The 27,267-nt window shown below is 33.4% G+C and overlaps 4 protein-coding genes across 4 annotated transcripts; 2 read left to right on the forward strand and 2 right to left on the reverse strand.

Moving 5' to 3' along the window:
• Positions 1–927: 927 nt before the first annotated feature.
• On the reverse strand, positions 928–1,698 carry LOC116133829 (B3 domain-containing protein At2g33720-like). Its single transcript, XM_031419518.1, has one exon. The coding sequence runs from the start codon at positions 1,696–1,698 to the stop codon at positions 928–930; it is 771 nt and encodes a 256-aa protein (XP_031275378.1).
• Positions 1,699–3,122: 1,424 nt separating this feature from the next.
• On the forward strand, positions 3,123–3,703 carry LOC116133839 (uncharacterized mitochondrial protein AtMg00860-like). Its single transcript, XM_031419522.1, has 2 exons — positions 3,123–3,205; positions 3,310–3,703. The coding sequence occupies exons 1-2, from the start codon at positions 3,123–3,125 to the stop codon at positions 3,701–3,703; spliced, it is 477 nt and encodes a 158-aa protein (XP_031275382.1).
• Positions 3,704–21,890: 18,187 nt separating this feature from the next.
• Positions 21,891–24,997, forward strand: LOC116134218 (8-amino-7-oxononanoate synthase-like). Its single transcript, XM_031419893.1, has 5 exons — positions 21,891–22,224; positions 22,788–22,875; positions 23,464–23,597; positions 24,420–24,508; positions 24,964–24,997. The coding sequence occupies exons 2-5, from the start codon at positions 22,798–22,800 to the stop codon at positions 24,975–24,977; spliced, it is 315 nt and encodes a 104-aa protein (XP_031275753.1). The 5' UTR covers positions 21,891–22,224; positions 22,788–22,797; the 3' UTR covers positions 24,978–24,997.
• A 1,451-nt stretch (positions 24,998–26,448) lies between these two features.
• On the reverse strand, positions 26,449–26,901 carry LOC116133865 (B3 domain-containing protein At2g33720-like). Its single transcript, XM_031419543.1, has one exon. It carries the CDS (start codon positions 26,899–26,901, stop codon positions 26,449–26,451), a length of 453 nt encoding a protein of 150 aa, XP_031275403.1.
• Between the last annotated feature and the right edge of the window lie 366 nt (positions 26,902–27,267).

Raw genomic sequence — 27,267 nt, forward strand, 5'->3', positions numbered from 1 at the left:
AAAAAAATTAAGTTTACTAAATATCCTTTGAATTATTTTCAAAGTTAATTGTTTTTAAAATTAAATAAAAATTGATTATATTTGAAATTACAACAATCCCAAACTAACTCTTAACATTAGTGTTTAAATAGATTATAAACATCTCATAAGACTCAATTAAAAGGCTTAAGATAATAATATTAATATAAAAAACACTAAACTAATTACAAAAATGAAAAAAAAAAAAAAAAAAAAAACTAAATGAATAAATTATATCCAGTACAATGTAATATATCTCCCAAAGCGTATGAGTCCCTTTGTGCAAGCCTCTTCAGCTTTTCTTAATTTCTATGCATGAGTTCAGAGTTTTAGTTTGATTGAAACACCCTATAGTACTCTCTCTTCTTCCTTCTCTTCAGGTGTGTAATGTTTCATCCTTGCTATCTTGGAGTTGGTCGTCTCTCCTTTCTTTCTAACTCCCTCATAGTGTTCTTTATCAGTTGACCCAGGCCATGTATCATCAAACAACTTGAGTTCTACTAAAACTTGAGTATTCTTTATCCGATAAAGACGATTTTAGTGGTGCTTGTTCTTCGCTTCTTGTTATTGTTGGTTTGATGAACAATAGTTACTTCCGAAGAAATTTCAGATTCTTGTGGGTTGTCGTGGTTCTTTTATATATCCTGTGTATCACTAGCATTTGTTTCTAGGGGATTTGTTTTTCAAGAGAAACTTCTGGTATTCATAACAAAAGAGACACGAGTTATTGTAAAAGTTCTACTGCGTCTTTATAGGATAACTTTTATGTGAACAAAACAGAACATTACATGAAATTTAAAATCAAAATTTAATATTTGCAATTGGAAAATTTGACTAAATTAAATTAAACTCCATACATGCTCTTGCGTAGCTACATTGAGTGGAATATCTGGAAGTTAAATGTAAATTTTAGGCCGCACGTTGAAAAACATGAAAATTAAATATTGAATTGTACGGATCCCAATACAGTCCAATTTCATCTCCCGTCTTCAAGTTTCGTCTACTGACGAATTTTTGAGTCCATCCGTCAATGAAAATGTAGCTCTTTGAAGTTGACCACTTCTTCATAATCAATGAGTGCTGGGATTGAGTATCTTGATCCCACACCATCACTCTCATACCCTCTTTGCTTTGAACCTCATTAATCTGATGCCTGTTGAGGAATGGCAACACATACTTTTCCATCGGACTTGTTTGCAGCAAAAGCCTACAGAGATGACCCATATCACTTTTTGTTAGCCTCTTCTTTATATTCCATGGATCATTGTAAAGTTTTAGTTTGGTTGAAACTCCCTTCATCCTCTCTTCTTCCTCCTCTTCAGGGCTGTAATGTTTCATCATGGCAATCTTGGAGTTTGCCATCTCTCTTTTCTTTCTGACCCCCTCAAAGTATTCTTTAGCCACAGGTATGTTAGCAGTCGGCCAAGTATCATCAAACAACTTCAGTTGTGTTGAAACTTGAGTGTTGTTTGTCAGTGAAAGAATGGTGTAACTTATTGTTCTCGGCTTCTTATTATTTCTTTGATGAAAAAGAGTAACTTCTGTTGAAATTCCGCTAGCTGCTTCAGATTCTTGTGGGCCGTTGTGGTTCTTACGCTTCATCAAGTGTATCGCTGTAAAGACTATCTTTTGTTTCTTGGGGGTTTGTTTTTTTTCAGCCTCCTTTCTTGATGAACCCATTGTTGAAGATAGAGTCTCTTGCTTTTGTGCTTGAGATATGGCAACNGGAGGTTCACGGTATTCAAATCATTTTTCAGGAAATGAGTATTCAGGGAGTCGAGGAAGTTCAACATCTTTGAAACCAACGACAGTGGCAGTGAATGTTAGTAATTCTAAGGCAAACTTGAAGGTTAAACAAGTAGTTGAGGCTAGATCAACATGAGGAAAGGGGAGACAATGTTTCAAATGTCAAGGACTCGGGCACTTTGCAACAGACTGTCCAAATCGATAGATTGTGACCTTGATTGAGGAAGATGCTACACTAATATATGATGATGTAGGGGAAGAACATGAACAAACAGATTCAAATGAAGACGAAATCATCTATGCAGATGAAGGTGAGTCTTTAGTCTTTCGTAGATTGTTGAATACTGCTGCAATAGAGGATGAGCAGTGGTTGAGAAACAACATTTTTCATACTAAGTGCACCTTGAAGGGAAAAGTGTGTCGATAATTATTGATGGGGGTAGTTGTGAAAGCGTTGTTGTTGCATCTATGGTAGAAAAGTTGAATTTGAAGATGGAAGAACATCCTAAACCATACAAACTTTCCTCGTTTCGAAAAAGAAATGAAGTAAAAGTGAACAAACGGTGTCTTGTGCAATTTTCGATTGGAAAAAAATATTAGGATGAGGTGTGGTGTGATGTTGTACCAATGGATGCTTGTCATCTTTTGTTAGGGAGACCTTAGTAGTTTGATCGGAAGACGAAACATGATGACTTCAGAAATACTTACACCTTCAAAAAAGATCGTATTACGATCATGTTAGGGCCGTTAGATGTGAGGCAAGACAATAAGGGTAATGTGAATCACCTATTGTCCAAGTCAGATATTGTGGATGCGATTGAAAAATCACAAGAGGTTTTTGCTTTGGTTGTAGTATAAGAGAATGACGAGGTTGTTACTATTCTGCCCCAAGTTCAACCATTATTGGATGTGTTTGGTGACGTGGTTCTGGAGGAGATGCCATCTAGATTACTACCTATGAGGGACATCTAACACTATATTAATTTTGTTCTGGGAGTTGTCATTCCCAACAAGGCTGCCTATCAGATGAGTCTAAAAGAACATGAAGAGTTACAAAGGCAAGTTCAAGAATTGTTAGAAAAAGGTGTAATTAGAGAAAGTATGAACCCTTAAGCTGTTCTGGATTTATTGGTTCCAAAGAAGGATGGGTCTTAGTGGATGTGTATTGATAGTCCGATTGTCAACAAAATCACTATCAAATACCGATTTCCAATTCCTCGACTTGATGATTTGCTTGATGAACTTCATGGGGCTACTGTGTTTTCAAAGATAGATTTGAGGAGTGGCTACCATCAAATACGGGTTCGATCGGGGGATGAATGGAAAACAACATTTAAGATGCGCTATGGGTTGTATGAATGGATGGTAATGCCGTTTGGACTATCCAATGCACTGAGTACATTCATGCGCCTTATGAACCAAGTGTTTTGGCCATTCATAGGTAAGTTTGTTGTCGTTTATTTCGATGACATCCTTGTTTATAGTGTTTCAGTGAAGTAGCATTTAGACTATCTGAGGCGGGTTTTTGAGGTGTTATGTGTGCAGAAGTTATACGCAAATCCGAAGAAGTGTCATTTTCTCACTGATTGTGGCGTTTCTAGGTTATATAGTATCAACAGATGGGATTAGAATGGATTTAGCCAAGATTGAGGCAATAACGAGTTGGCCGACACCGAAAAACATTCATGATATTCGGAGCTTTCATGGGTTGGCATCATTTTATAGAAGGTTCATTCGGAATTTCAGTACCATTATCGCGCCAATTATCGAATGTTTGAAGGCTGGACGTTTTGTATGGACCAAAGAAGCCAAAAATGCCTTTCAACTTTTGAAAAGCAAGGTTATAGAGGCTTCAGTTTTGGTGCTAGCAAACTTTGGAGAGGTATTTGAGGTTCATTGTGATACTTCGAATGTTGAGATTAGGGAAGCATTGAGCTAGAAGACCAAGCCAATTGCCTTTTTCAGTGAGAAGCTTAATGATGCGAGACGGAGATACTCTACGAATGATAAGGAATTTTATGTGATAGTAAGGAGTTTGGAGTACTGGATGCATTATCTACTTTTAAAGGAATTTGTGTTATATATATTCTAATCATGAGGCATTGAAATACATTAATAGGCAACACAAACTCAACTCAAGAAATGCTAAATGGGTGTAATTCATACAGATTTTTACTTTTTCCATTAAACATAAATTGAGGGTTCTTAATAGGGTGGCAACTGCATTGAGTAGGCCCCATTCTTTACTCTCAACAATGCAGGTGCAAGTACTGGGTTTGATACATTTAGGGACCTTTATCGAGATGATCCTTACTTCAGTGATATTTAGGAAATGTGTAAGGGTGGTTCTTGTGAGCAATTTCTGATTCAAGAGGGGTATTTGTTCAAGGGGAATAGACTATGCATTCCTGAATGTTCATGGAGGGAATCCCTGATTATTGAAAGCCATGCTGGAGGATTAGCTAGACATTTTAGGAAGGATAAGACGTTAGCTTTACTATCAGAGCATTTTTACTGGCCTCGTATGGAGCGTGATGTTAGGGGTCTTGTGGAACGTTGTAGAATTTATCATCTGGCAAAGACTCGAAGTACCAATGTAGGTTTATACACACTATTACCTGTTCCAGTAGCACTGTGGGAGGATGTGAGTTTGGATTTTGTGTTGGGGTTTCCAAGAACATAACGGAATAAAGACTCCATTATGGTGGTTGTTGATAGATTTTCGAAGATGGCCCATTTTATCCCCTGTAACAAAAATTTTGATGCTTCATAGGTGGTAAGGTTGTTTCTACTGGAAATTGTCAAGCTCCATGAAGTTCCTAAGTCGCTGACTTCAGATCGAGATGTCAAATTTCTGAGTCATTTCTGGTGCACTCTATGGCAAACAATGGATACCAAATTACAATTTAGTTCCTCTCACCACCCACAGACAGATGGGCAGATTGAAATGGTAAACCGGAGCTTCGAAAAATTGTTACAGAGTTTGATTAGAGATAATTCGAGGCAATGAGACTTGGTGTTTGCACATGCAGAATTTGCATATAATCGATCTCAGAATCACACAACAGGGAAAGGTCCGGTCAAGATAGTAAATAGTCGTAATCCAATCACACCTTTGGACTTGGCACCATTTCTGATTGTTAACCAATTCAGTTCTGATGCTGATGAGTAGGTTGAGTTCATTAAGGAGTTACACGAGTAGGTTCGGAAACGTATTGTCAAGCAGAATGAAAGGTACAAACAACGGGCTGACGAGCATTACAAATAGGTTGTTTTCAAACTAGGGGACTTGGTGTGGGTTCACCTTTAGAAAGAATGATTTCCAACGGACAGATTTGGAAAGTTACAACCAAGAGCTGATGGTCCATTCAAAGTTCTAGAGCGTATCAATGACAATGCATACGAGATTGAGTTATTAGGTGAGTATAATGTTTTTGGCACCTTCAATGTTGTGGATTTATAACCGTACCATGCAGATGAATTGGTAGATAGCGTCGCAGAGGAGCATGCGGTTGTCGATTCGAGGACGAATCCTTTTTTGGTGGGAAAGAATGATGCAATAATGAATAGTGTCATATGAACAGTGATGAACAGTATCATATGAATAGTGCTGAATAGTATTGATGATGTCAAAATGCAACGAATTTTGGTGTGACATTCTAAAACGGTCAAATAAGTTAGGCTTGTGGCAAGGCTACAAGTTTTTTCATTTTTTAGCCTTTCGAAATCGTTTAGATGGGTTTTTAGGCCTTTTTTATGATTTTAGGGGTGTGTTTGCAAACTCTTAAAGTTTTTGGGTTTATTACAGCTTTTTGAATGTTTTGGGACCTTCTTGCGATAGTTATTTAATATTCTTTTTCTTGGTTTTTTGATTAGGCAAACTATAAAAAGGCTATTATAGTCGTAATAGGACAGTTTTTGATAATTATTTTTATTAAATGAAAGTTTAAGAACCTTTTATGGTTTTTTATTCAATCCAATATCTGAACTTAATACATTCGGTGGTGGTTTTTTGTATCAATTGTTCCTTGATTGTTCAATCATCTTATTATTTCGGCATCATTTTCTTAATTTTTATGGATGAGTTTAGAGTTTTAGTTAGATATTCCGTAAGACACCAAGTTCTCTTTTACTTAGATCTGACAGGCAAAATATGGCTTTACATTTGAAATCTTTTTAAAAACATTCTCAATAACAAGGACCAAATATAAAAAATTTCACAGCACCTTTTTACGGCAAGGGTGAGATTCAACTTTTTGTGTTACTTCACATTTCTCTTCCTTTAGGGAATTGACAAAGTTCAGTCTGCAATATTGGCACTGACAGAAAGCAATCATAATCATCAGAGCTCTACTTCTTTAATGCTTGGTATGGATAAAAAATAATACTGACAGAAAGGAATGGAAAACTATCAGAATAATTAAGCAATATGATTTTCCCATTGCATTATGAAAAGGATATTGATGGAATGGAAAACAACAATTAAAATAGATAAATTGACAACTAACCATTTGCTTGCTTATTACAAGATAATGAAATTCTACATCCTATACCAAATACAATGTTTTCAATAACTGAGAAAGCTTAAAACAATGAGAAAAGGAGAACATAATACACCGAGAGGCTAAGGCTATAAACGATCAGAACAGTTCATGAACAATTCGAGCTCAACTCAACGGAAGCCCGTGTTTGGCTCGACACATTTCGAACCAAACTTGAACTTGAAATGTTTGATTGATATTCGAGCCAAGTATTGAACATGTTAGTACTCGACTTGGAAGCTTTCAAACATCAGATAATTTGCGAGCTCTATCGAGCTTTCGAGCTCTGAGGCTCACGAGCTTGATAAAGCTCGAATAAATATTAGTTATATATGTTAATTATTTATATTGATTGCCCCTCTAAGAATTTTTCAAAAACTTTGATACTTATTTTAAAAACTTCTAAATGATACTGAAAAATATTGTTGATTTGTTTGATACATACATACATACATACATACATATATATAGAAAATCAAAATGAGGATACATATTTACAAAGATAATTAAAAAGAGATTTAGCTATAAATTACATAAATGTCCTTTATATCTAGTACCCCCTCAAAATCGAAGGGTGATAGAGGTCTAGCACATCCAACTTGTGTAATAGGTGATGATGATAAGTCTTTCCAAGTGCTTTAGTAAGAATATCGGCTGGCTACTCAGAGGAAGAAATATGCGCAGTAGTGGTAAGGCCATTCTTGAGCTTCTCATGGACAATATGACAATCAATGTCAATGTGTTTGGTCTGCTCATGGAACATAGGATTGGAGGCAATGTAATGGGCACTTTGGTTGTCACTGAAGGGTAACGGGAAGCAAATTGGAGAAGCCAAGTTCTTTGAGTAATTGGACCAACCGGATGACTTCACATACGGTAGAGGTCATAGCTCTATATTCAGCCTCAGAGGAAGACTTTGAAATAGTGGCTTGGTGCTTAGATTTCCAGGAAAGGAGAGAAGAGCTAAGAAAGATGCAAAAACCAGTAATGGACTTCCTTGTCATTAAGCAAGTAACCCAATCAGAGTCACTATAGGCTGATAAAGACAACGTATTATGAGTAGGAAAGAATTAACCAAGTCCAGGAGCTGATTTCACATATCTGGCCACCTTTAAAGCTGTTACCATATGGGACTGCTTGGGCTGACGCATAAATTGACTTAAAAGGCTAATTGAGTAGCTAAGATCTGGCCTGGTCATACAGAGGTACAACAACTTACCTATCAATCTTTGATAAATAGTTGGATCCTCAAGAAAATGATCATGTTGCGCACTATTAGAAGCAAACTGACGGTTATATGCTGCCGAGGTGAGTTTAATATTGGGTTCCATGGGAACTAAGGATGGTTTAGAACTTGATAAGCCTGATTCCGAGATAAGTTCCAATGCATATTTCCTTTGACAAGTGCCGATTCCTTTAAATGATCGAGCTACTTCAAATCCTAGGAAATATCTCAATACACCTAAATCTTTCAGCTTGAAATTGTTGTGCAACAGTTACTTAGTTTGACTGATCAAAACTGGATCATTACCTGTTATCACAATGTCATCCACATACACAAGAAGCATGACAATATGAGACTAATTTCTTTTGATAAACAAGGAGTAATCTGACTTGGACTGCTGGAAACCACCATCCAAAAGGGTTGTAGTCAACTTAGAATTCCAGGCTCTATAAGCCTGTTTCAACCCATATAAAGATTTATGAAGCTTGCATAAGAAGCATGACAATATGAGACTAATTTCTTTTGATAAACAAAGAGTAATCTGACTTCGACTGCTGGAAACCACCATCCAAAAGGGTTGTAGTCAACTTAGAATTCCAGGCTCTATAAGCTTGTTTCAACCCATATAAAGATTTATGAAACTTGCATAAGAAGCATGACAATATGAGACTAATTTCTTTTGATAAACAAGGAGTAATCTGACTTGGACTGCTGGAAACCACCATCCAAAAGGGTTGTAGTTAACTTAGAATTCCAGGCTCTATAAGCCTGTTTCAACCCGTATAAAGATTTATGAAGCTTGCATACTGCCCCCCCCCCCCCCCCCAATTTTGGAAAACCTTAAGGTAATGTCATGTAAATATCTTCTTGCAAGTCCCCTTGCAAGAAAGCATTGTCCACATCAAGTTGATAAAGTGGCCAATTATTCATAGAAGCCAAAGCCAAAACTATCCTAATAGTAACCCTTTTGACCACAGGAGAGAAAGTCTCCTCATAATCAATCCTAGCCTGCTGTGTATACCCCTTAGCAACCAAATGTGCCTTGTATCTATCCAGGGTGCCATCAACTTTGTATTTAAGTTTATACACCCATTTGCAACCAATGGGAGCCTTTCCAAGGGGCAATGGTTCTAAAGACCAGGTGTGGTTAGTTTCTAATGCTTGAATTTCTTTTTGCATAGCATTGACCCAATTCTGATCCTTGGAGGCTTGTGTGAAAGTTGTAGGTTCTATCAAAAAAAGATTGGGCAAGAAGGCTTTGTATGAAGGGGACGCATTAGCATAGGACAAAAAATTGGTAATGAGATAATGAGAAACATTGGCTATAGGATTATTATGTATTGTAGGGCAAACAAAATCTTGTGTCCTAATGGGAGGATTGGTAAGTCTACTAGATCTTCTAAGAGGAGGTGGTGAAACGTGAGTATTATTGGGCATATGAGGAGTTGAATAAACTAGAACTGGAACAGAACCAGGTGAAACATCAATGTTTGTAGTCTGGACAATTGAAGAACCAGGACAAGTTGAAGAATGAGTTTGAGTGGAATCTATAGAAGAAGGCTGAACTGATTCTAAAGCAAGAAAATCTGAATCTATGGGAAAAGGATTTGAGGAAGGTGTTGGTAAAGTGAAAGGGAACACATGCTTATAGAAAAAGACATCCTGGGTGACAAAGATAGTGTGAATAGATAAATTGCATAGGATATACCTAATTTGGGTAAGTAAATACCCCAAGAACACTGAAGGTGCAACTCTAGGATGTAATATATCCTTAGAAGAGAAGATTGTCGCATAGGCTACACATCCAAAAACTTTAAAATGATCAAAAGATGGTGGTTTGGCAAAAAACTTTTCAAATGGTGACTGACCTTTAAGGACCGCAATAGGTAGTCTGTTGCTGATGTATATGACAGTTTGGACATAGTATCCCCAAAAATGAGTGAGAATGTTGGACTGAAATTTTAAAGCCCTAGTAACCTCTAAGATGTGCTCGTGCTTTCTCTCAACAATGTCATTTTGTTGAGGAGAATAAGCACAGGAACTTTGATGAATGATGCCTTGACTACTTAGGAGATTATGACAAGTTTCATTAAAGAACTCTAAACCATTATTGGTTCTAATGCACTTTGGGATCAAATTATACTGTGTATGGACCATGCGAAGGAAATGTTTAATAGTAGAATAAGTGTCTGACCTGAATTGCATAAGAAACAACCAAGTAACCCTAGAGAAATCGTTAATTATAGTGAGAAAATATCTTGCATTACCATGTGTAGGTGTTTTATAAGGACCTCACACATCCATATGTAGTAAATAAAAAATTTTATGTGTTTGAGATGTACTATTAGGAAAAGGTATTCTAGTTTGTTTAGCTAGAGGGTAGATAGGACAATGTATAGGCTGTAGATTTTCTATTTTAGACTTTGACAGACTAGGATGAACAAGGGGCAAAACAGAATAAGAAGTGTGCTATTAGGATTATTTTAGAATTAGGATAATTATATTAAGTCTTTTATTATTATCTTTTATAATTATGTTAAGTCTTTTATAATTATGCTATTATCTTATTATGATAGAATTAAGATTATCTTATTATCCTTTTATAATTATGATAGAATATCTTATTAGATTTGAATTAGGCAATTAGAGTCTTTTTGGGAGTCATTTGGAGGCAAGTGTAAGGCTGTATAATAGACTAAATCTAAATTGTAGTTATCAATGAAGAATTTTGTCAATTAATCTCTATATCTCTTGTTCTTGAAGGTCTATGTTTCTCATATAAATATATCATATCCCAAACCCTATCATGTGCCCTAACCTTTGATGCCATAATGCAAAATGATTAGATGATGATAATGAAAGTAAAGAAACAGACACTTTATTCAAATTCATTTCAAGAGGTACAATTTGTGATGACTCTACAGTATGGCAAACAACCTTATTCAACTATCCTAAATCTGATACAAAAGAAGAAAGTTTTGATTTTGAATGAAAAAGGTAAAGTCTTGCCTATGCTTACCAATCCCCTTCAATTTGCCACTGCAAAGATCCTGAGTAAGGCAAAAATCAGGATAAAAAGTAACAAAACAATTGTTGGAGACAACAAGTTTGGAGACTGAAAGTAAATTGTAATGGGAATCTAAAACATGCAGGACATTTAATAGGTGTAAATTATTGTTCAGAATTATAGATCCTACATGTTTAACATAAGTCTTTGTTCCATTTGGTAATCCTACAAGGTATTTCGCAGAAAGTTCTATAGTAGTGGATGATTGTAGGATAGAATGGTCAAATGTCATATGGTCAGATGCTCCAGTATCAATTATCTAGCAACTTTTATCAAGATAAGACATCAGGGCAACAGAATTACCTGCTAGGTTCGCAACTAGTGGAGAAATGTTCTCCTTTCCTAGCAATTCGAGGATATGTTTGTATTGCTCAGCAATCAAAACAGGACCAATCATAGACTCTGAATTCCTAATGCTTGATCATGAATTTCTAGTATCCAATGGTTTCAAAGTGTGCACCTGATTAGCAGTGGCTTTTGACTTAAAGTTTCCTTTTCCTTTGGTAAATTGATACTCAGGCAGATAACCATGTAACTCGTAACAGCTGTCATGTTTGTGTCTAGGAATATGGTAAAATTCACATTCAATATAAGGTTTTTTCCCTTATACTTTTGGCCTTGACTATGATTTTTGCCATTTCTAGTATGATTGGCATAAAGTGCAGTACTTATCTCTGGATTCAAACTCATTCTTGCCAATATTTTCTGGCTTTCATCTTGATTAACCACTGAATAAGCCTGTTTGACACTCGGTAAAGGGTTCACCAGCAAGATTTGGCTTCGAACCATTGAATAAGACTCATTTAATCCCATTAAAAACTGCAGTAGCTTCTACTAATTTAACTGCTATAGATATGCCTTTGCTGAGGCACTATTAGGTGCAAGTTGGTTGACCAAGGAATCCAGTTCATCCCACAATGACTTGAGCTTGCTATAGTAGCTAGATACTGTATTAGTTCCTTGAGTTAGGTTAGAAATTTCTCGATGTAATCCAAAAACTCTAGTCCCATTCACTTTGTTGTACTGCTCCTTCAAATCTTGCCAAATTGTGCATCACTTGTGGAGTAAACTATACCATCAAATATCTCTTTTGAAACTGAATTAAAGATCCATGCAAGTACTAATGAGTTGCATCTCTCCTATTGTGGAACCAAGCTAGGATGCACAATCGATTTTGTGCAAGTACCATTAACAAATCCGAGTTTGTTTTTGGCACAAAGAGAGACTGTCATGGCTTGACTTTAAATACTGTAATTTTCAGTTCTGACAAGTTGCTTAGAGACTAGTATAAAGCCTAGTGTATCAGATGGATGAACATACGAGGGCGAGTTGGAGTCAATCATCTAAATAGTTACTTCTTCTGTCGATGTTGCCACATCGATTAACCAATGCCAAATTGATTGTTGCAAAATCAAATTCAAGTAGAAATCAACAAAGAATTATGGTTGAATCAAACCTAATTCAAGATTTCGAGCTAGAACAAAACCTAAAATCCAAGATTTCGAACTAGAAATTCAAGGAATGAAATGAACAAATTAGATATAAGCTTGAATAAGCTTAGTTGAAGTATAAAGGATTGATTCGAATTGACCCATTTCCCAGATTAAGGCTGAATCTCCGATGCTTTGATACCATGTTAATAAAGCAAATAGGAGTGTATTGAACTGAATTTTGGGAAAATGAAATCACACTTTGACTGATGCATCACTGTTTCTTTATATATAGCACTATATCTCATTAGCTAATTGAGCTGAATATGAGTTAACTAACTCAACTTCTCTAAAACTAACTAAACATCAATTAGCTATAAATTACATAAATGTCATTTATATCTAATAAGAATAATACTATGTGCACTAACTAAAAACCATACAACCCAAGTACTAACTGACATGGCAAACATCTCTTATTACCACGTCAGTTCCCCACAAAAACTAAAAAAAAAAATTTTCAAAATTTCAACTGTCAGTACTTAGATTAGTACACATAACATTACTCATCTAATAATAATGAAGATGAAGATGAAGATGAAGGTCTTGATATTCTCCTCAAACCTCATAAATTTGAACGACGAAGAAATTTCCCTGCTCACCTATGCAAAGACATTAACTTATATGTACAATTTAGCATTCTCAGTCTACCGTCTCAAATCTTGCACACATTTGTATTTTATGTAGTCATTAATATATAGATAAATTATAAATAAAGACTTTGAAATGAAGAAAAAATTGTAGTGTTTTTGGAAAAAAAAATTGAAGTACTTTCTAACAGGGATGGACTCACATACAAACGCTCAAAAAATCTTTAATTTAGTTTATTTTCCATTTTTGATTGGTCGGCATTTATATTAATGTTTTTAGATTTACTTATTTATTTTTCTCATATTTTATATTATTTTATTTTAAATTTTCCCTCCTAAATTTATTTTCTAGTCCGCTCATACTTTCTAAACTAATATAACTATGTAATTTTTATTTTTTATTTTTCAGAAATATGTAGCTATTTGAGAGGAAAAAATTACTCACTACCCCTAATCGTTCAAAAATAATCAGTCAAATAAGTATTACAATTATAATCAAACTTCACCTTTAAACTTTCAAAAAGTCAACAATATAAGTGAGGAATAATATGACAATATAAATCATTTGGGATAAATTTTGGTATGAGATGATACTGCACTATAAACCATATGAAGTGTAAAATTTTGGATAAATTTTGGGATGAGTATTATTACTTAAAAACCAATCACTTATCAATTATATTCAGTTAGTCGTAAATTTCTTAATAATTCTTCGATAAAAGAGGGTTAGTGATAAATTTTTGAAAGTTTTGGAGGAAGTTCAATTAAACACGCAATACTTACCATTTGAGTGATTAGTTTTGAAAGATTCGTAGTAAGTGATTTTTTCTCGGCTATTAAAACCCATAGTCCTTGAAACCACGGACAATGCTTCGGAAAATAATACGTTTAAAAGTCATAATTTAAAAAAACATATTTATTAAAATATTGACTATTCAATTCAAAATACAATCTTATTCTATTCAACTCAAAACATTTAACAATTAACTTTCATAATAAAAGTTTATAAATTAACAAAATACCCCCACTCGACACCCACCCAAGCTATAGTCGTCCGCCAGCAACCACCGCCAATCATTGTCGTTGCTACCACGGTTAGATTCTCACCATAGATTTGGTCGTTTCTGACCAGATACACAGTGGACCTAGCCAAAAAAGGTCAGATCGGCACATGACTAGTTAGATACAGTTGATCGTGTGCCATTTCGATGACAACCAGCCATCGTCTGGTGGTGGTGGCCGATTGCCAGTGGGTGGGTGGATGAAGGTGTTTTTGTTAATTTATAAACTTTTATTTGGGGGGGGGGGGGTTAGCTAAATTAACAAATGTAAAGGGTTAAAAATAATCTAAATATTTTCAAAAAACGTTTTCAAAAAATATATCAAACACATTTTCATAATCCTATCCTACTTGATTCAATCATATCCTATTATATTCATAATAGAATATTATTTCAAAGAATGTACAGGAGACCTAAATTATTTTCTACAAATTGATGTGACAATTTGACATGTTTGTTATGTAATTTCTTTTAATTATTTAATTTATCTTTAATTTAAAATCATCTAATTATCTTAAAATATATCAATTTGTATTCTTCACTAGCATGAGTTATCTTTCCATAAAAAAAGTTATTTTATTAAAGGAAAACTACCGCTACTCCAACTAACCAATAAGATTTAGTATTATTATTGCACCAATTTCAATATGAAATTAAATATTGACGATTTTATAATAATCACATGGACCATATAAGTCTAACATGAAAAGAAATGGTTATATTCTAGCAATTAAAATACCAAGGATTTGTTATCATTTGAGAGTGCAAACTAAAAACTGAGATAAAACATATAATAGCTTTTATTATTTATTTTATTATACTAATATTTTACTTTTATTAAAGTGAAGAAAGGAAGTTGAGAGTGAAGAAGTTTGAGTAAATGTTTACAATTATTTCATTTTTTATTCATTACAATCATGTTTTTCAAGCGGTGGTTACTAATAGTCTAATAAAACATATGAGGTTTAAAAATTACCTCTTATACATAAATTCAGTGGTGCTACATATATAAACAATGTATATAAATTGATGTGACAATTTTTTTATTATCAATTGATTTTGTATACAAATTCATTTTATCATTTTATAACACATCAGCTTTGGCATAGTTTGTATATGAAATTTGCACATCTAGTATTATTCAAACTAATAAAGCCAATTATTTATCAAGTTAATAAACAATCAATAATTAACCCCAAAAACAAGCAAAATAAAATTTTAGATTACGGAAATTTGCTTAAAATAAAACCTTTTTAAAAAATGGTGCATTAACTAATGACCACATTCAAATGCGACTTTCAAATAAGACGCTTCTCCTATTTTCTTTATTTTGTGAGTAAACTACTTTTTCCCAACCCAAATAATGGCTTAATGAACTTTCTTACCCACAAACTTTTAAAATACCATTTAACTATCCAAATTTAAATTCCGTTTTCGATTCTGGCATCGTTGCGACCCTACACCACCACTATTCTCTTTTTCGATCATTACTCATCAAAACCTCTCAAACTCTACTCTTGCTGACCTTGCTAATCGCTAGCAATAAAGTGATTCCCAAATCAAATTTCGATCAATCCCAACCACCAAAAGACTTATCGGACTCCCCTCTTCAAAGTCTTTAATAACCTGAACTGAGTTTGCTCATGTTCGCTGCTTGGATAGTAAAATGATATTTTAAAAGTCTATGACTGGGAAAGTGTCGTTAAGCCTTTGGGTGGGAAAAAGTGGTTAACTCTTCTTTTATACCCAAATCTTCCTCATAAAAGTACCTAATTTTCATAAAATGAATGGTGGCTATGGGCTTAGAAAATACCTAATGTTTTGTATTGGGGTTACTTAAAGTTGTTATTTTGTATTGATTTGTTATATATAATGGTGTTTATGTGTTTAGGATAGATTTTATGGTCTTTTAGTACGAATAAAAGTATTAAAAAAAATAGATTTAGAATGTTTATATTTCCAAAATATACACAAAAAGTATAGGAGTTTATGCGATATTTTACATTGTACTAACATTTTTCCATCGCCCAGTGCAGAGACGGCGTCGATTTATTGCGGATCTGTAAAATATCAAAAGGTTCCCTTACAAAGTCCAAAGGGTCCTTTAAAATTTCTAAATTTACCGTGCGCCCCCTAAGTGACACCACTCGTGCCCGCACTACTAATTTTTTTCCTGAAATCAGTTTCCATAACTACTTCCAATTTCTTTTAATTCAACCACATTTTTATTTTCAAAAACCTAGAGGTGTTAAAAAGAATGCAAAAACCAAACCAAATCGAAAAATCAGTTCAGTTACGGTTCAAAGAATTCAAAAACCGGATTTTAGGTTCGGTTTCCGGTTTGGGTGAAATGCAAACTGGTTTACTAACTAGTTATATATATATATATATATATATATATATTATATATATATATATATATATATAAATTAAAATAAAAATAATCTTAAGGATATAGATTAAAATAAAATAAAATAAAAATTAAATTTATTTATATCAATTTTTAATGTATCGTTAATTGTGGTTAATTGATATGTATGAATGTTTAATTTTTATTTGGATATATATTATTGATGTTTACAATTTATATATATATTAAATTAAAATAAAAAAATAATCTTAATGGATATTATATATTAAAATTAAATTAAATAAAAATTAAATTTATTTATATCAATTTTTAATGTATCGTTAGTTGTGGTTAATTGATATGTATGAATGTTTAATTTTCATTTGGATATATATTATTGATGTTTACAATTTAATTGAGGAATTTTTTTTTTTTTAAAAAAGTTTACTCCAATTTAAGGGGAAACCCGGTTCAAAACGGGTTAACCAGTTTTTCAGTTAACCGAAAAACCAGTTTTCCCTTAAATCGGTTCAGTTTCAATTAAGGAATTTTCTTTAACCAAAAAACCAGTTTGGTTTCGATTAAGGAATTTTCTTGAACCGAAAAACTGGTTCGGTTCAAGAAAGAAGTTAATCGGTTTAATTAACCGCTTTTGAACACCCCTACAAAAACCAAAACATTAAATTAAAAACATAAAAAATAAACATTATAGTTAATGTGGGACAAGAGAAATATCTCACTTCTATTGAAACTAAAATCTAACACTTTCCTATTCTATAGTGTATTCAAATTCTTTCCTGCTAGAATACAAATTGCCATGGAAAGAGAACCACTTTCTAACTTCAATTTCTTTCCAGATCTTTACCTAATCAATTTGAGCCATAAAAACCAAAAAGGATATTGTTGCCATTGCCTCTTTGCAATATTATACAAAGATATCAGTATATTATTCTTTATACTATCAGTGTATGAAAGTTTTACGTCGAATCACATTAAATTATTATATTTTTTGTGTAATTGGTGATTTGCTTCACATATTATTAATTTTGATAAATTATATGTTTACGCAAATTCACAACAATTACATAAGTCTCAATCTTTGTTCATTGTTAAGTACTGAAACATTTATGTGGTTTTCTTTGTTGGACCACAAAATAGTTAAAATTATGATAATAATATCATTGTAATTAACATATATATTTTTTATAATACAACAATTTACAAATTAACAATAAATTCGAGATGTAATAATTAATTAATATAAAAATAATACTTAAATTAAAATCGAGAAAATTGAAGTATTTTAATTTATACATGGTTCAATGGTGGAGGCAGTCAGCCAGCATAAAGCTCTGCAATTGTACAAAATAACCAAACATTTTCAATAACTTTAGGTATGTCATGAGCAACCAGCTGGTCAGTCATAATATAATATAATTCTAATAACAAATGCCAAAATAATTAGTAAAATAAACGTTCAAATGGTCAAAGAGGTATAGTAAAATAAACCTAGTATTGATGGGAGGATTGAGGCAGTCCAATTTTATGGTCGAGAGAATTGTCATCTCTTGCATTTGAAGATGTGGAAGCAGCGGCTTCAGCTTGCAGTGACATTGACATTGGTAAATTAAGCTCTACAAGCATTAAAATTGTGAGAGGCGTTACCCCTCAACACATATATCTGGTAGTACTTCATTGCTTCAATGTATGAAAGAGATAGCACATTACTTGGTCCCTATTAATTAAACCATATGTTTCAAAGAATTAGATATATTGAATTCAAAAGAATCCTGTTAAATTAACTAGTATAGTATTTAATGAAGCAGTTAAAATCTTTAAGTGGCCAAAGCTCAAACTGGTTTTTACCATGTAAGTAATCCCACCGTAATGTGGAATGTTCATGAGAGGTTCCAAGTTTACAATTTGATTGTTTAAGGTACTCCCCTTTAGGATTAAATCATGAAATCAATATTATTGAAAAGAAAAAAGAAAAAATACCCTTTTTGAAAAAATACCCTTTTTCCTTTCATGTGGAGGTTGATCAGCTTCATCTCTCTCATGATGAACATGAATATTGGCACCAAAGAGTTTTAACACAACCCTTTTCATTACAAGTGCTTGAGTTGTGGCCACAACGAGAACAAGTTCTTGCTGTTTCCTTCACTATGTTTCGTGTTTTCACGCAAAGAGAGAGATTGAAAGAGAAATTAAACAGAGTATTAAAAAGTTTTAAGGCAACTAAATTGTCTCTCTAAGTGGTATTTTGTCTCCTTGTACATTTATGTTTTCCTTTTCTGCATGCAAATATGCAATATCATATATTCTGCTCTCGAAAATTTTTTGTTGATATGAAATTTAGGAATATTCTTCTCTCAGCGTTTATTATTATAGATATCCACCTAGTTTAAGATAAATATTCTTTGGGTTAAAATTAGGATATATATGCACTATAATTGGAAAATGAAAATATATAAATGAATTAAAAATTGGATAAATAAATACAAGCTCAATTGTTCACCCTACTAAATAAATCTTTGAAATTTATGTTATAATAAATTTTTCCTATGGGATTTTGCGCTAAGGCTAAAATTTAAAGAAATCCTACTCTAATATATCAAATAAAGATAAAATTATTAGAAACACAAAATTATGCTAAAAAAATTTAATTATTATTTATATAACTTTATTAAGAACTTTAATAAATAAATAAATTTTCTTTTTTAGTTTTCTCTTCTTATTTTAAGTAATTTCATATCCATATTCATGCTTGCGAAACATGTTTAACAAACATAACTATAAACATTTTTGTAGTAATTTAAACACAAAAAAAAAAAAAAAAATAATTTCATATCCATATTCATGCTTGCGAAACATGTTTAACAAACATAACTATAAACATTTTTGTAGTAATTTAAAAAAAAAAAAAAAAAAAAAAAAAACAGTGATTATAACAATTACGGCGCGTTTGGTTCAGGGAATGTTATATTACTAAAGATGTTGTATTACTGGAAAGATAGATTACTAGGGAATCGTTAGAGGAATATGTTTGGTTGGTTAAAATAAATTTGTGGATATATTATAATAATATGTTTGGTTGGGAGGATAAATGAATGGGTATGTTATGTAGATTACTAAATTATCCTCCTTTTTAAATAATAATATAATATTATTTTTATTATTATTTCTTTTAACCCCCTAGATTTGAAATTTTGCTAAAACACCCTAACCATATAAAACTTTAATTTGTAGCAAAATCACCCCCACCCACCCCAAGCCACTAGGGGTGTTCAAAAAAATGCAAAAACCGAACCGAACCGAAAAAACGGTTAACTAAAAAAACAGTTCGGTTACGGTTCAAAAAATTCAAAAAACCGAATTTTCGGTTCGGTTACCAATTCGGGAAAAATTAGAAACGATTAACCGAAAACCGGTTTTTCAAATATATATATATATATATATATTAAATAAATAAATAATAACCTAAACTAAAATAAATCCCTAATTCACTCAATCTAAAATCCCAACCCAAAATTTTTTTCTTAGTTCCCAATGTATTGTTTATATTTATAATTTAATTTAGGATAAAATTTAAAAAAAAAAGTTTTATTAAAAAAAAGGGAAAATCGGTTAATCGCTTTTTTTAAACCGGTTTTCCCTAAAACCGGTTCGGTTAAAATCCGATTCAGTTTAGAAAAGCGGTTAACCGAACTTTTGAACACCCCTATAAGCCACTGCCGGCAGCCAACCACCACTGTTGGCAGCGGCCGTAATGGCGCATAACCAGTCGGATCTGGTTGGTGGTGCGCTAGTAAGGCCTAATCTGGCCATGGATCTTTGATCCATAGCAAAAAACGGCTACATCTAGCCGTGAACGTGAAACGACCACAGATTTGGCTGTGAAAAGGCTAGATCTTTGGCCGTGAAACAGCGGCCATTTCACGGCCAAAGATCTAGCATTTCACGACTAGATCTATGGCGTTTCACGGCCACATCTTTGACTATGAAATTGCCAAATCTGGTAGTTTCTGGCCAAACATCCTTACCGGCAAGATCTTGCCGATCTTGTGCCGATATGACGACTTTCGCTGACAGCTAATGGTGGTGGCTAGTAACCGACCATGGTCTTTGGTGGTTGGGGGTATTTTATTAACTTTTAAACTTTTTTTGTGGCTGAAGTGTTTTAGCTAAATTCTCAAATGTAGGGGGTTGGGGTGATTGTTATTTGATAAACATATGAGGGCAAATGTGTCCGAAATGATAAAAAGTTAAGGGCAAAATAGGGTCAAAATTAAGATTACCTTGGTAATCTTATATTAACACCCCTTAAGAAGGTAATCTGGTTACCTCCAATATTACCAATAGTAAACCCTATTTATAATAAAAGATTATGTAATATTTTATTACTTGACAACCAAACGAGAGAATTTTAAAAATTAAACAAAGATTACAAGATTAATCTTATATCACCCCGAACCAAACGCAACCTTAAAATAATCAATAATAACAAAAGGTAAAGCTACAAAATCTAGAAGTCGAAATAGAAATAATATTAAAAGGAAGGTGGTGCGTCCCTCGAGGAGTAAAAGGATTTCATATTAACTTAATATATCTAAATTAAACTTGATTATGACTTTAATAGATGATTTTAGAATGAACTTAATTTGATACATCCGTAAAATATTTAATATTTATAATAGTTACATAAAAAGAGAAATATTTAAGGCAACCGATTGACTTCACATCTTTTATAAGATTATTTAGATAAGATATGGTAATTTATGTAAAGAAATTTTAAATAGATAATCAGTATTTGATTTTATTTTACCACATAACCGACTCCACCGTTCCTCGCAAACAAACACAAATAAACACTTTGTAATACCCCGTATTTTTATGGAATTTTATTAAATTTTATTTTGTGTTTTTGGGGGGTAAAGTGTAAGAATTCAAAAGTTTTAAGGGAGCTTGAAAAAACAAACAAGAGAGAACCAAAATTAAATTTGCCAAACCCTAGTGGGTTTTTATAAAGAGGTTGATGGGCTAATTTTAATTTATGGGTTTAATTGTCTAAGTAGGTTGGCCCATAGATAATAACATCCAATTATTTAGTTTGGGTAATTAAATTATTAAAGGATTAATGGGTTAAACGGTGTTAATGGGTTTAATTGGATTAATGAGTTTGATAGTGTTGAACTGTTGATGAGTTTAAATTTGTTAAGTAGGCTGGTCTATTGTTAACGATGCCCAAATTGTGTCGATTGAATTAGTGGGTTAATTGTGTTGATAGTTTACTTAGTTGGTAGCCCAGATTTAATTAGTTAGGTTTTATTGTTGTGCTGGGCCGGCCTATTATTACATTAAGGCCTAATTAATTGTTGAGTTGTTGAGTTTATTTAAATGGGTGGAACGGTGAGTTTGATAGAATAAAAAAAGAGTATTATAAACTAGTGCTAAGTCTATAATTTAATCTTACAATTTTCTCTCATAATTTATGATATAGCATTTTGCAAAATAAGTGTAAGAGAATGGTGTGAAACTACTATAATTTAATCTTACATTATTGATATATACACTTCTAATCCAAACCATCCTAATATAATTATATCTGAACAGTACTTAAATACTATTGTATTCATTTGGTTGAACAGAAATAATATTTTAGATATACGGATCCAACGGTGAATGTACATGATCAGGTCATGATACAATTGTCTTAGTATGGTTAACACAATTCTTAGGTATAGATCCTTTTGTTTTTATTGGTAAGAACAATGCTTGAATGTCATTTGAAGACGAACTCCAACCATACTCATCTCTAATTCTTAAAATCTGTCTCTGTTCCGTCCCATTCGTTCTTTATTCATCGTATTTTGCGAAATGGAGACGAACTTGTGGGAGTGGGACCACTGGGTCGAAGCAGCACTCTCAAAGCTTCAAACTTAAAAAGTGCTTCGCTCTCTAAGGCCCATTTACGTCTCCTCCAATGAACTACAGAAAGAACAATCTCCACCCGTCGAAGAACGTGACGATGATTACGAGGTGTTCCATGAAATGCAACTCTGGGATCGATCTGCCGTTGAAATATCAATATCTGACTCCACCTTTCACAGATGGTTCCATGACATTCCTAGTTCTGGTACTTTTGCTCCCTTTCTTTGTCTTATATTGATTGGTTTTAATGATATTTTTATGTGGTTTTCATTATACTTAGTTTTGCTTCTTTTTATCCATTGTCTTTTAGGGGTGATGTTGCCAAGATTTTAGTTAACGTTTTGTAGCATTATATTTATACAATAGCCCCGTATCATATTCAGAGTCTGTTTGGACCTGCATCTTCATTTTTATTTCAATTTTTCATGCTGTAATTTCATATTGAGTTAAATCTTCTAATAAGATTGCAAACTTCGGATACATGGCTGACACCACTTATGAGTGTATTATACCTTGGATATTTTGCATCTTGTCTACGAAACGTTACTGCTCTCTGGTTCACAGTCCTCTGAGTGACTGCAACTAGTCTTTTGGAAACATTTGCTAGGTGTTTTGGTAACATACCATATTTTTGACAGATTGTTGGTCTTGCTATGTTTATATGTTGTGTTATATATTTATTTTTTAATGTTTTTACTGCTGAAAATCCTGATGTTTTAACTTCTGCCAATTTTCTTGACAATGTGCTTAATTCTCTTCTTTCTGCAGCTTGTCTAGTATGGATGGAGACTTTGCACCAATGGTTGAACTCGTGAAGCTTCGCAAGAAGTATGGTTTTTTGTTAGTCTTAGATGATGTAAGTTGTCTTGCTGGTCTAGTGTTCTACACTTTTTTTTTTTCTTTTTAGTTTATTTTGAACTTGTTTGACTTCAAGGGTTGGGTTAAGCGGTATAGACTTTTGGAATCAACCAAGAGGTTAGGGGTAAAACACTCCCCAAAGCACTTACTTGGATACATCCAATAAGTTTCTTGTAATCCCCAGTTTAAAATTCTTGAATATTTAAGAAAGGTTGGGGAATTTCTAGTCATAAAAGAAAATGTTCAAGTATTTAGCACTTGAAGAAACTGTTATGAGTTTATCTTTTACATGACACTTGTTGAGGAATTGGACTGCATACTCATTTATTTCTTGCACACTTAAAGCCTTTAAATTATGCTACATAAAAGGTCTAACATTTCAGTTTTTCAAAAATTATTCTAATTATATTGATTCTTCAATAAATCATTTTTCAGTTGATATATATATTCTCTTTCCTCGCTTTCATATGCTAAAAACCTTGTCCAAAATTTTATAGTGTATGGCATAGGGAAAGATGGTATCTTCTTCAAAAATTAGCTGCAGGTGTATGCTAGCACCAAGTAACTATTCCTTAACTGTTTTCAGGCTCATGGAACATTTGTCTGTGGCAAAAGTGGTGGGGAAGTGGCTGAGGAATTCAATTGCGAAAGAGATATAGACATATGCATTGGCACTCTGAGTAAGGCGGCAGGTTGTCATGGTGGTTTCATAGCATGCAGGTAATTATGAGAACCTGGTCCTTTTTGTTCTGTTAAGAACAGAAAGTAGAACAAGCCCCTTACATTGTGCTTTTTTGCTCAGATGTAGGCCCACAACAAGGTTATTTTAGCACTTCAATAGATTTCCTTCAAAATTTTCTCTTTAATTTTCGCTTTTGGTGATTGAAGAATTGCCTAGCATATTGTCGCAGTGTCTACAGACATCCGGTGTTAAAACTATTACAGAAACAAGTGCAATGAAATTTCTTAGAAAGAACAACTTTGAATCAACTTAATGCTTAACAAAAATTTCATGAGTTTCCCCAATTTAAGTTTACATGTTTCCATTGTTGGTATCTCAATAGAAGCAGAGGCCATTTTAGCTTGAGAGTAAAAGTATTGAAGGTTTTTTTAGGATCAAGGATGAAGGAACATAATTCGTTTCTTTGATACAAACAATAAAAGATATCTACTTTCAAAATTTTGGTTTTGATTGCTTCTTTGCGGATTGATGAAGCTATTTTTTTTTTTTTCTTTCGGTGGGACATAGTTTGAAAGTTATTGATTTTCACACAAAATAGTTACTGACGCATTTTAGGATTTCCATTTTCTTGTTTGCTATAAAGAGTATGTGCATACGTATTATATTTATATGATGATGGTTAAGATATGTATAATACTTACAAGTTATTGATTTTCGCACAAAATAGTTATAGACTCATTTTATGATTTCCATTTTCTTGTTTGCTATAAAGAGCATCTTATGTGCATATGTACTATATTTATATGATGGTGGTTAAGGTATGTTTAATACTTACAAGTATTCTGAATGTTTCTATACAGCAAAAGGTGGAAGCAGTTCATACAATCTAGGGGTCATTCTTTTATATTTTCAACTTCTGCATCAATTCCCATTGCTGCTGCAGCACATGGTACAGACAATATTTTTCCTTGAGTTTATTTATAGAAAATTAGTAGCATAACATTTCTTGGATTGTCTTAGTTAGTTTCCCATTAATGAGTACTAGCACTTATGGAATGTAAAAAGGTGTTTTAAAAGGTAAAGCAATCACATGATAAATTGTTGTGGTATAACCAGTTTTGCCACTAGATGTGAGTTCCAATGACAAAGAGAGTTGAATAGTTATTCCAAATTAAGTTTGGTTCGGGGGTAGGAAATGTTGCATGAAGAGTCTGTTTGTGGTACAATTGTCCCCTTACAAAATGGTAAAAAAACATAAATGAGTAAATCCTTTATGTTGAAAGAAATGTATTTTATGATGTCTCAGGGCATCTTATGCTTCTAGCCATTACCTCTTGTTGTGATATTTTCTGTTATTGACAAAGCAAGTATGACTTAGCAGCTGCTGTTATTGTGGCAAAATAGGAAACATGGCATAGAAGGGCTATTTGGAACCAGGTTTAAGACTTTCATGCTTTTACTGGAATCCGAATCTCAAGTCCCATTATATCTCTTATTGTAGGGAGTGAATAGAAGGCCGTCCTAGCTAGCAGGTATCTCCTCTCTTCTCTCTCAGCTCTTTCTGGTTTGTGTGCTTAAAGCCATGGCTACAACAGCTTCATGTCGTTTCAATTTTTTAAAGCAGGCATCTCTTAGAATCTGGTTTCCATGTGACTACAATCAGACGGCCAACAGTCCCTTCCTACTCATGCAGGTTTGTTGCAGTTCCTTTATCATACTTTTTATACTTTCTGTTAACATGTCTAACTTAGTTTCAGTGCATGAGTCTTTCCAACTTTCCTATAATGTTCACTCCCCATATGGTACGGTTGTATTTCCCAAGTGTTCCCTCTAATATGCCTAAAACGGTTGTTGATATTGTGAGACAACTTTTCATATGCAGAACAATTTTGGTTTGCCAGTGGCTGAACCAAAATTGTCCATTTAGATCCTCGTAAATAATTCATGGTGGAATACTTTATTGTAACTTATAATGGTACATGTAGTTTTCAAACATATGCAAAACATGTGTTGGGTTAACAATATACCGTAGATTCCTTTAGTCTCCAGTCTCACACACTCAACTACCTGGCAATGGCTTGTGTTAGAGTTAGATCATATTCAGCATCCAGTACAATGTAATATATCTCCCAAAGCATATGAGTCCCTTTGTGTAAGCCTCTTCAGCTTTTCTTAATTTCTATGCATGAGTTCAGAGTTTTAGTTTGATTGAAACACCCTATAGTCTCTCTTCTTCCTTCTATTCAGGTGTGTAATTTTTCATCCTTGCTATCTTGGAGTTGGTCGTCTCTCCTTTCTTTCTAACTCCCTCATAGTGTTCTCTAGCAGTTGACCATGGCTATGTATCATCAAACAACTTGAGTTCTACTGAAACTTGAGTATTCTTTATCCGATAAAGACGGATTTTAGTGGTGCTTGTTCTCCACTTCTTGTTATTGTTGGTTTGATGAACAACAGTTACTTCCAAAGAAATTTCAGATTCTTGTGGGTTGTTGTGGTTCTTATGCTATATCATGTGTATCACTAGCCTTTGTTTCTAGGGGATTTGTTTTTGAGTCTCTTTTCTTGAATCCATTGTTGCCATTGTTGAACATTGATTCTCTTGCTTTTGGGCTTGAGATATGGCATCCGTCAGATTAAACCAATATATATATATATATATAACAAGAGAAACTTGTGGTATTCATAACAAAAGGGACACGAGTTATTGTAAAAGTTCTACTGCGTCTTTATAGTATAACTTTTATGTGAACAAAACAGAACATTACATGAAATTTAAACTCAACATTTAATATTTGCAATTGGAAAATTTGACTAAATTAAGGTAAACTCCATACATGCTCTTGTGTAACTACATTGAGTGGAATATCCGGAAGTTAAATGTAAATTTTAGGCCGCACGTTGAATAACATGAAAATTAAATATTGCATTGTAAGGATCCCAGTACAGTCCAATTTCATCTCCCGTCTTCAAGTTTCGTCTACTGACGAATTTTTGAGTCCATCCGTCAATGAAAATGTAGCTCTTTGAAGTTGACCACATTTTCATAATTAATGAGTGTTGGGATTGAGTATCTTGATCCCACACCATCACTCTCAAACCCTCTTTGCTTTGAACCTCATTAATCTGATGCCTGTTGAAGAATGGCAACACATACTTTTCCACCAGACTTGTTTGCAGCAAAAACCTACAGAGATGACCTAGATCACTTTGTGTTAGCCTCTTCTTTATATTCCATGGATCAGTGTAAAGTTTTAGTTTGGTTGAAACTCCCTTCATCCTTTCTTCTTCCTCCTCTTCAGGGCTGTAATGTTTCATCATTGCAATCTTGGAGTTTGCCATCTCTCTTTTCTTTTTGACCCCCTCAAAGTATTCTTTAGCCACAGGTATGTTAGCAGTTGACCAAGTATCATCAAACAACTTCAGTTGTGTTGAAACTTGAGTGTTGTTTGTCAGTGAAAGAATGGTGTAACTTATTGTTCTCGGCTTCTTGTTATTGCTTTGATGAGAAAGAGTAACTTCTGTTGAAATTTCGCTAGTTGCTTCAGATTCTTATGGGTTGTTGTGATTCTTACTCTTCATCAAGTGTATCGCTGTAAAGACTATCTTTTGTTTCTTGGGGGTTTGTTTTTTATCAGTCTTCTTTCTTGATGAACCCATTGTTGAAGATAGATTCTCTTGCTTTTGTGCTTGAGATATGGCAACCAT

The sequence above is a fragment of the Pistacia vera genome, unplaced genomic scaffold (genome assembly GCF_008641045.1).
Source record: "Pistacia vera cultivar Batoury unplaced genomic scaffold, PisVer_v2 Contig108, whole genome shotgun sequence".
In the NCBI taxonomy this organism is placed as follows: Eukaryota; Viridiplantae; Streptophyta; class Magnoliopsida; order Sapindales; family Anacardiaceae; genus Pistacia; species Pistacia vera.

Excerpts from the sequence above, each read along its gene's own strand:
- LOC116134218 (XM_031419893.1), top strand. The coding sequence starts at position 22,798 with ATGGATGGAGACTTTGCACCAATGGTTGAACTCGTGAAGCTTCGCAAG. Across the intron at positions 22,876-23,463 it reads TTTTGTTAGTCTTAGATGAT|GCTCATGGAACATTTGTCTG; the intron begins GTAAGTTGTCTT and ends AACTGTTTTCAG. Across the intron at positions 23,598-24,419 it reads GGTGGTTTCATAGCATGCAG|CAAAAGGTGGAAGCAGTTCA; the intron begins GTAATTATGAGA and ends GTTTCTATACAG.
- LOC116133839 (XM_031419522.1), top strand. The coding sequence starts at position 3,123 with ATGGATGGTAATGCCGTTTGGACTATCCAATGCACTGAGTACATTCAT. Across the intron at positions 3,206-3,309 it reads AGTGTTTTGGCCATTCATAG|AAGTTATACGCAAATCCGAA; the intron begins GTAAGTTTGTTG and ends TTATGTGTGCAG.
- LOC116133829 (XM_031419518.1), bottom strand. The coding sequence starts at position 1,698 with ATGGGTTCATCAAGAAAGGAGGCTGAAAAAAAACAAACCCCCAAGAAA.
- LOC116133865 (XM_031419543.1), bottom strand. The coding sequence starts at position 26,901 with ATGGCAAACTCCAAGATTGCAATGATGAAACATTACAGCCCTGAAGAG.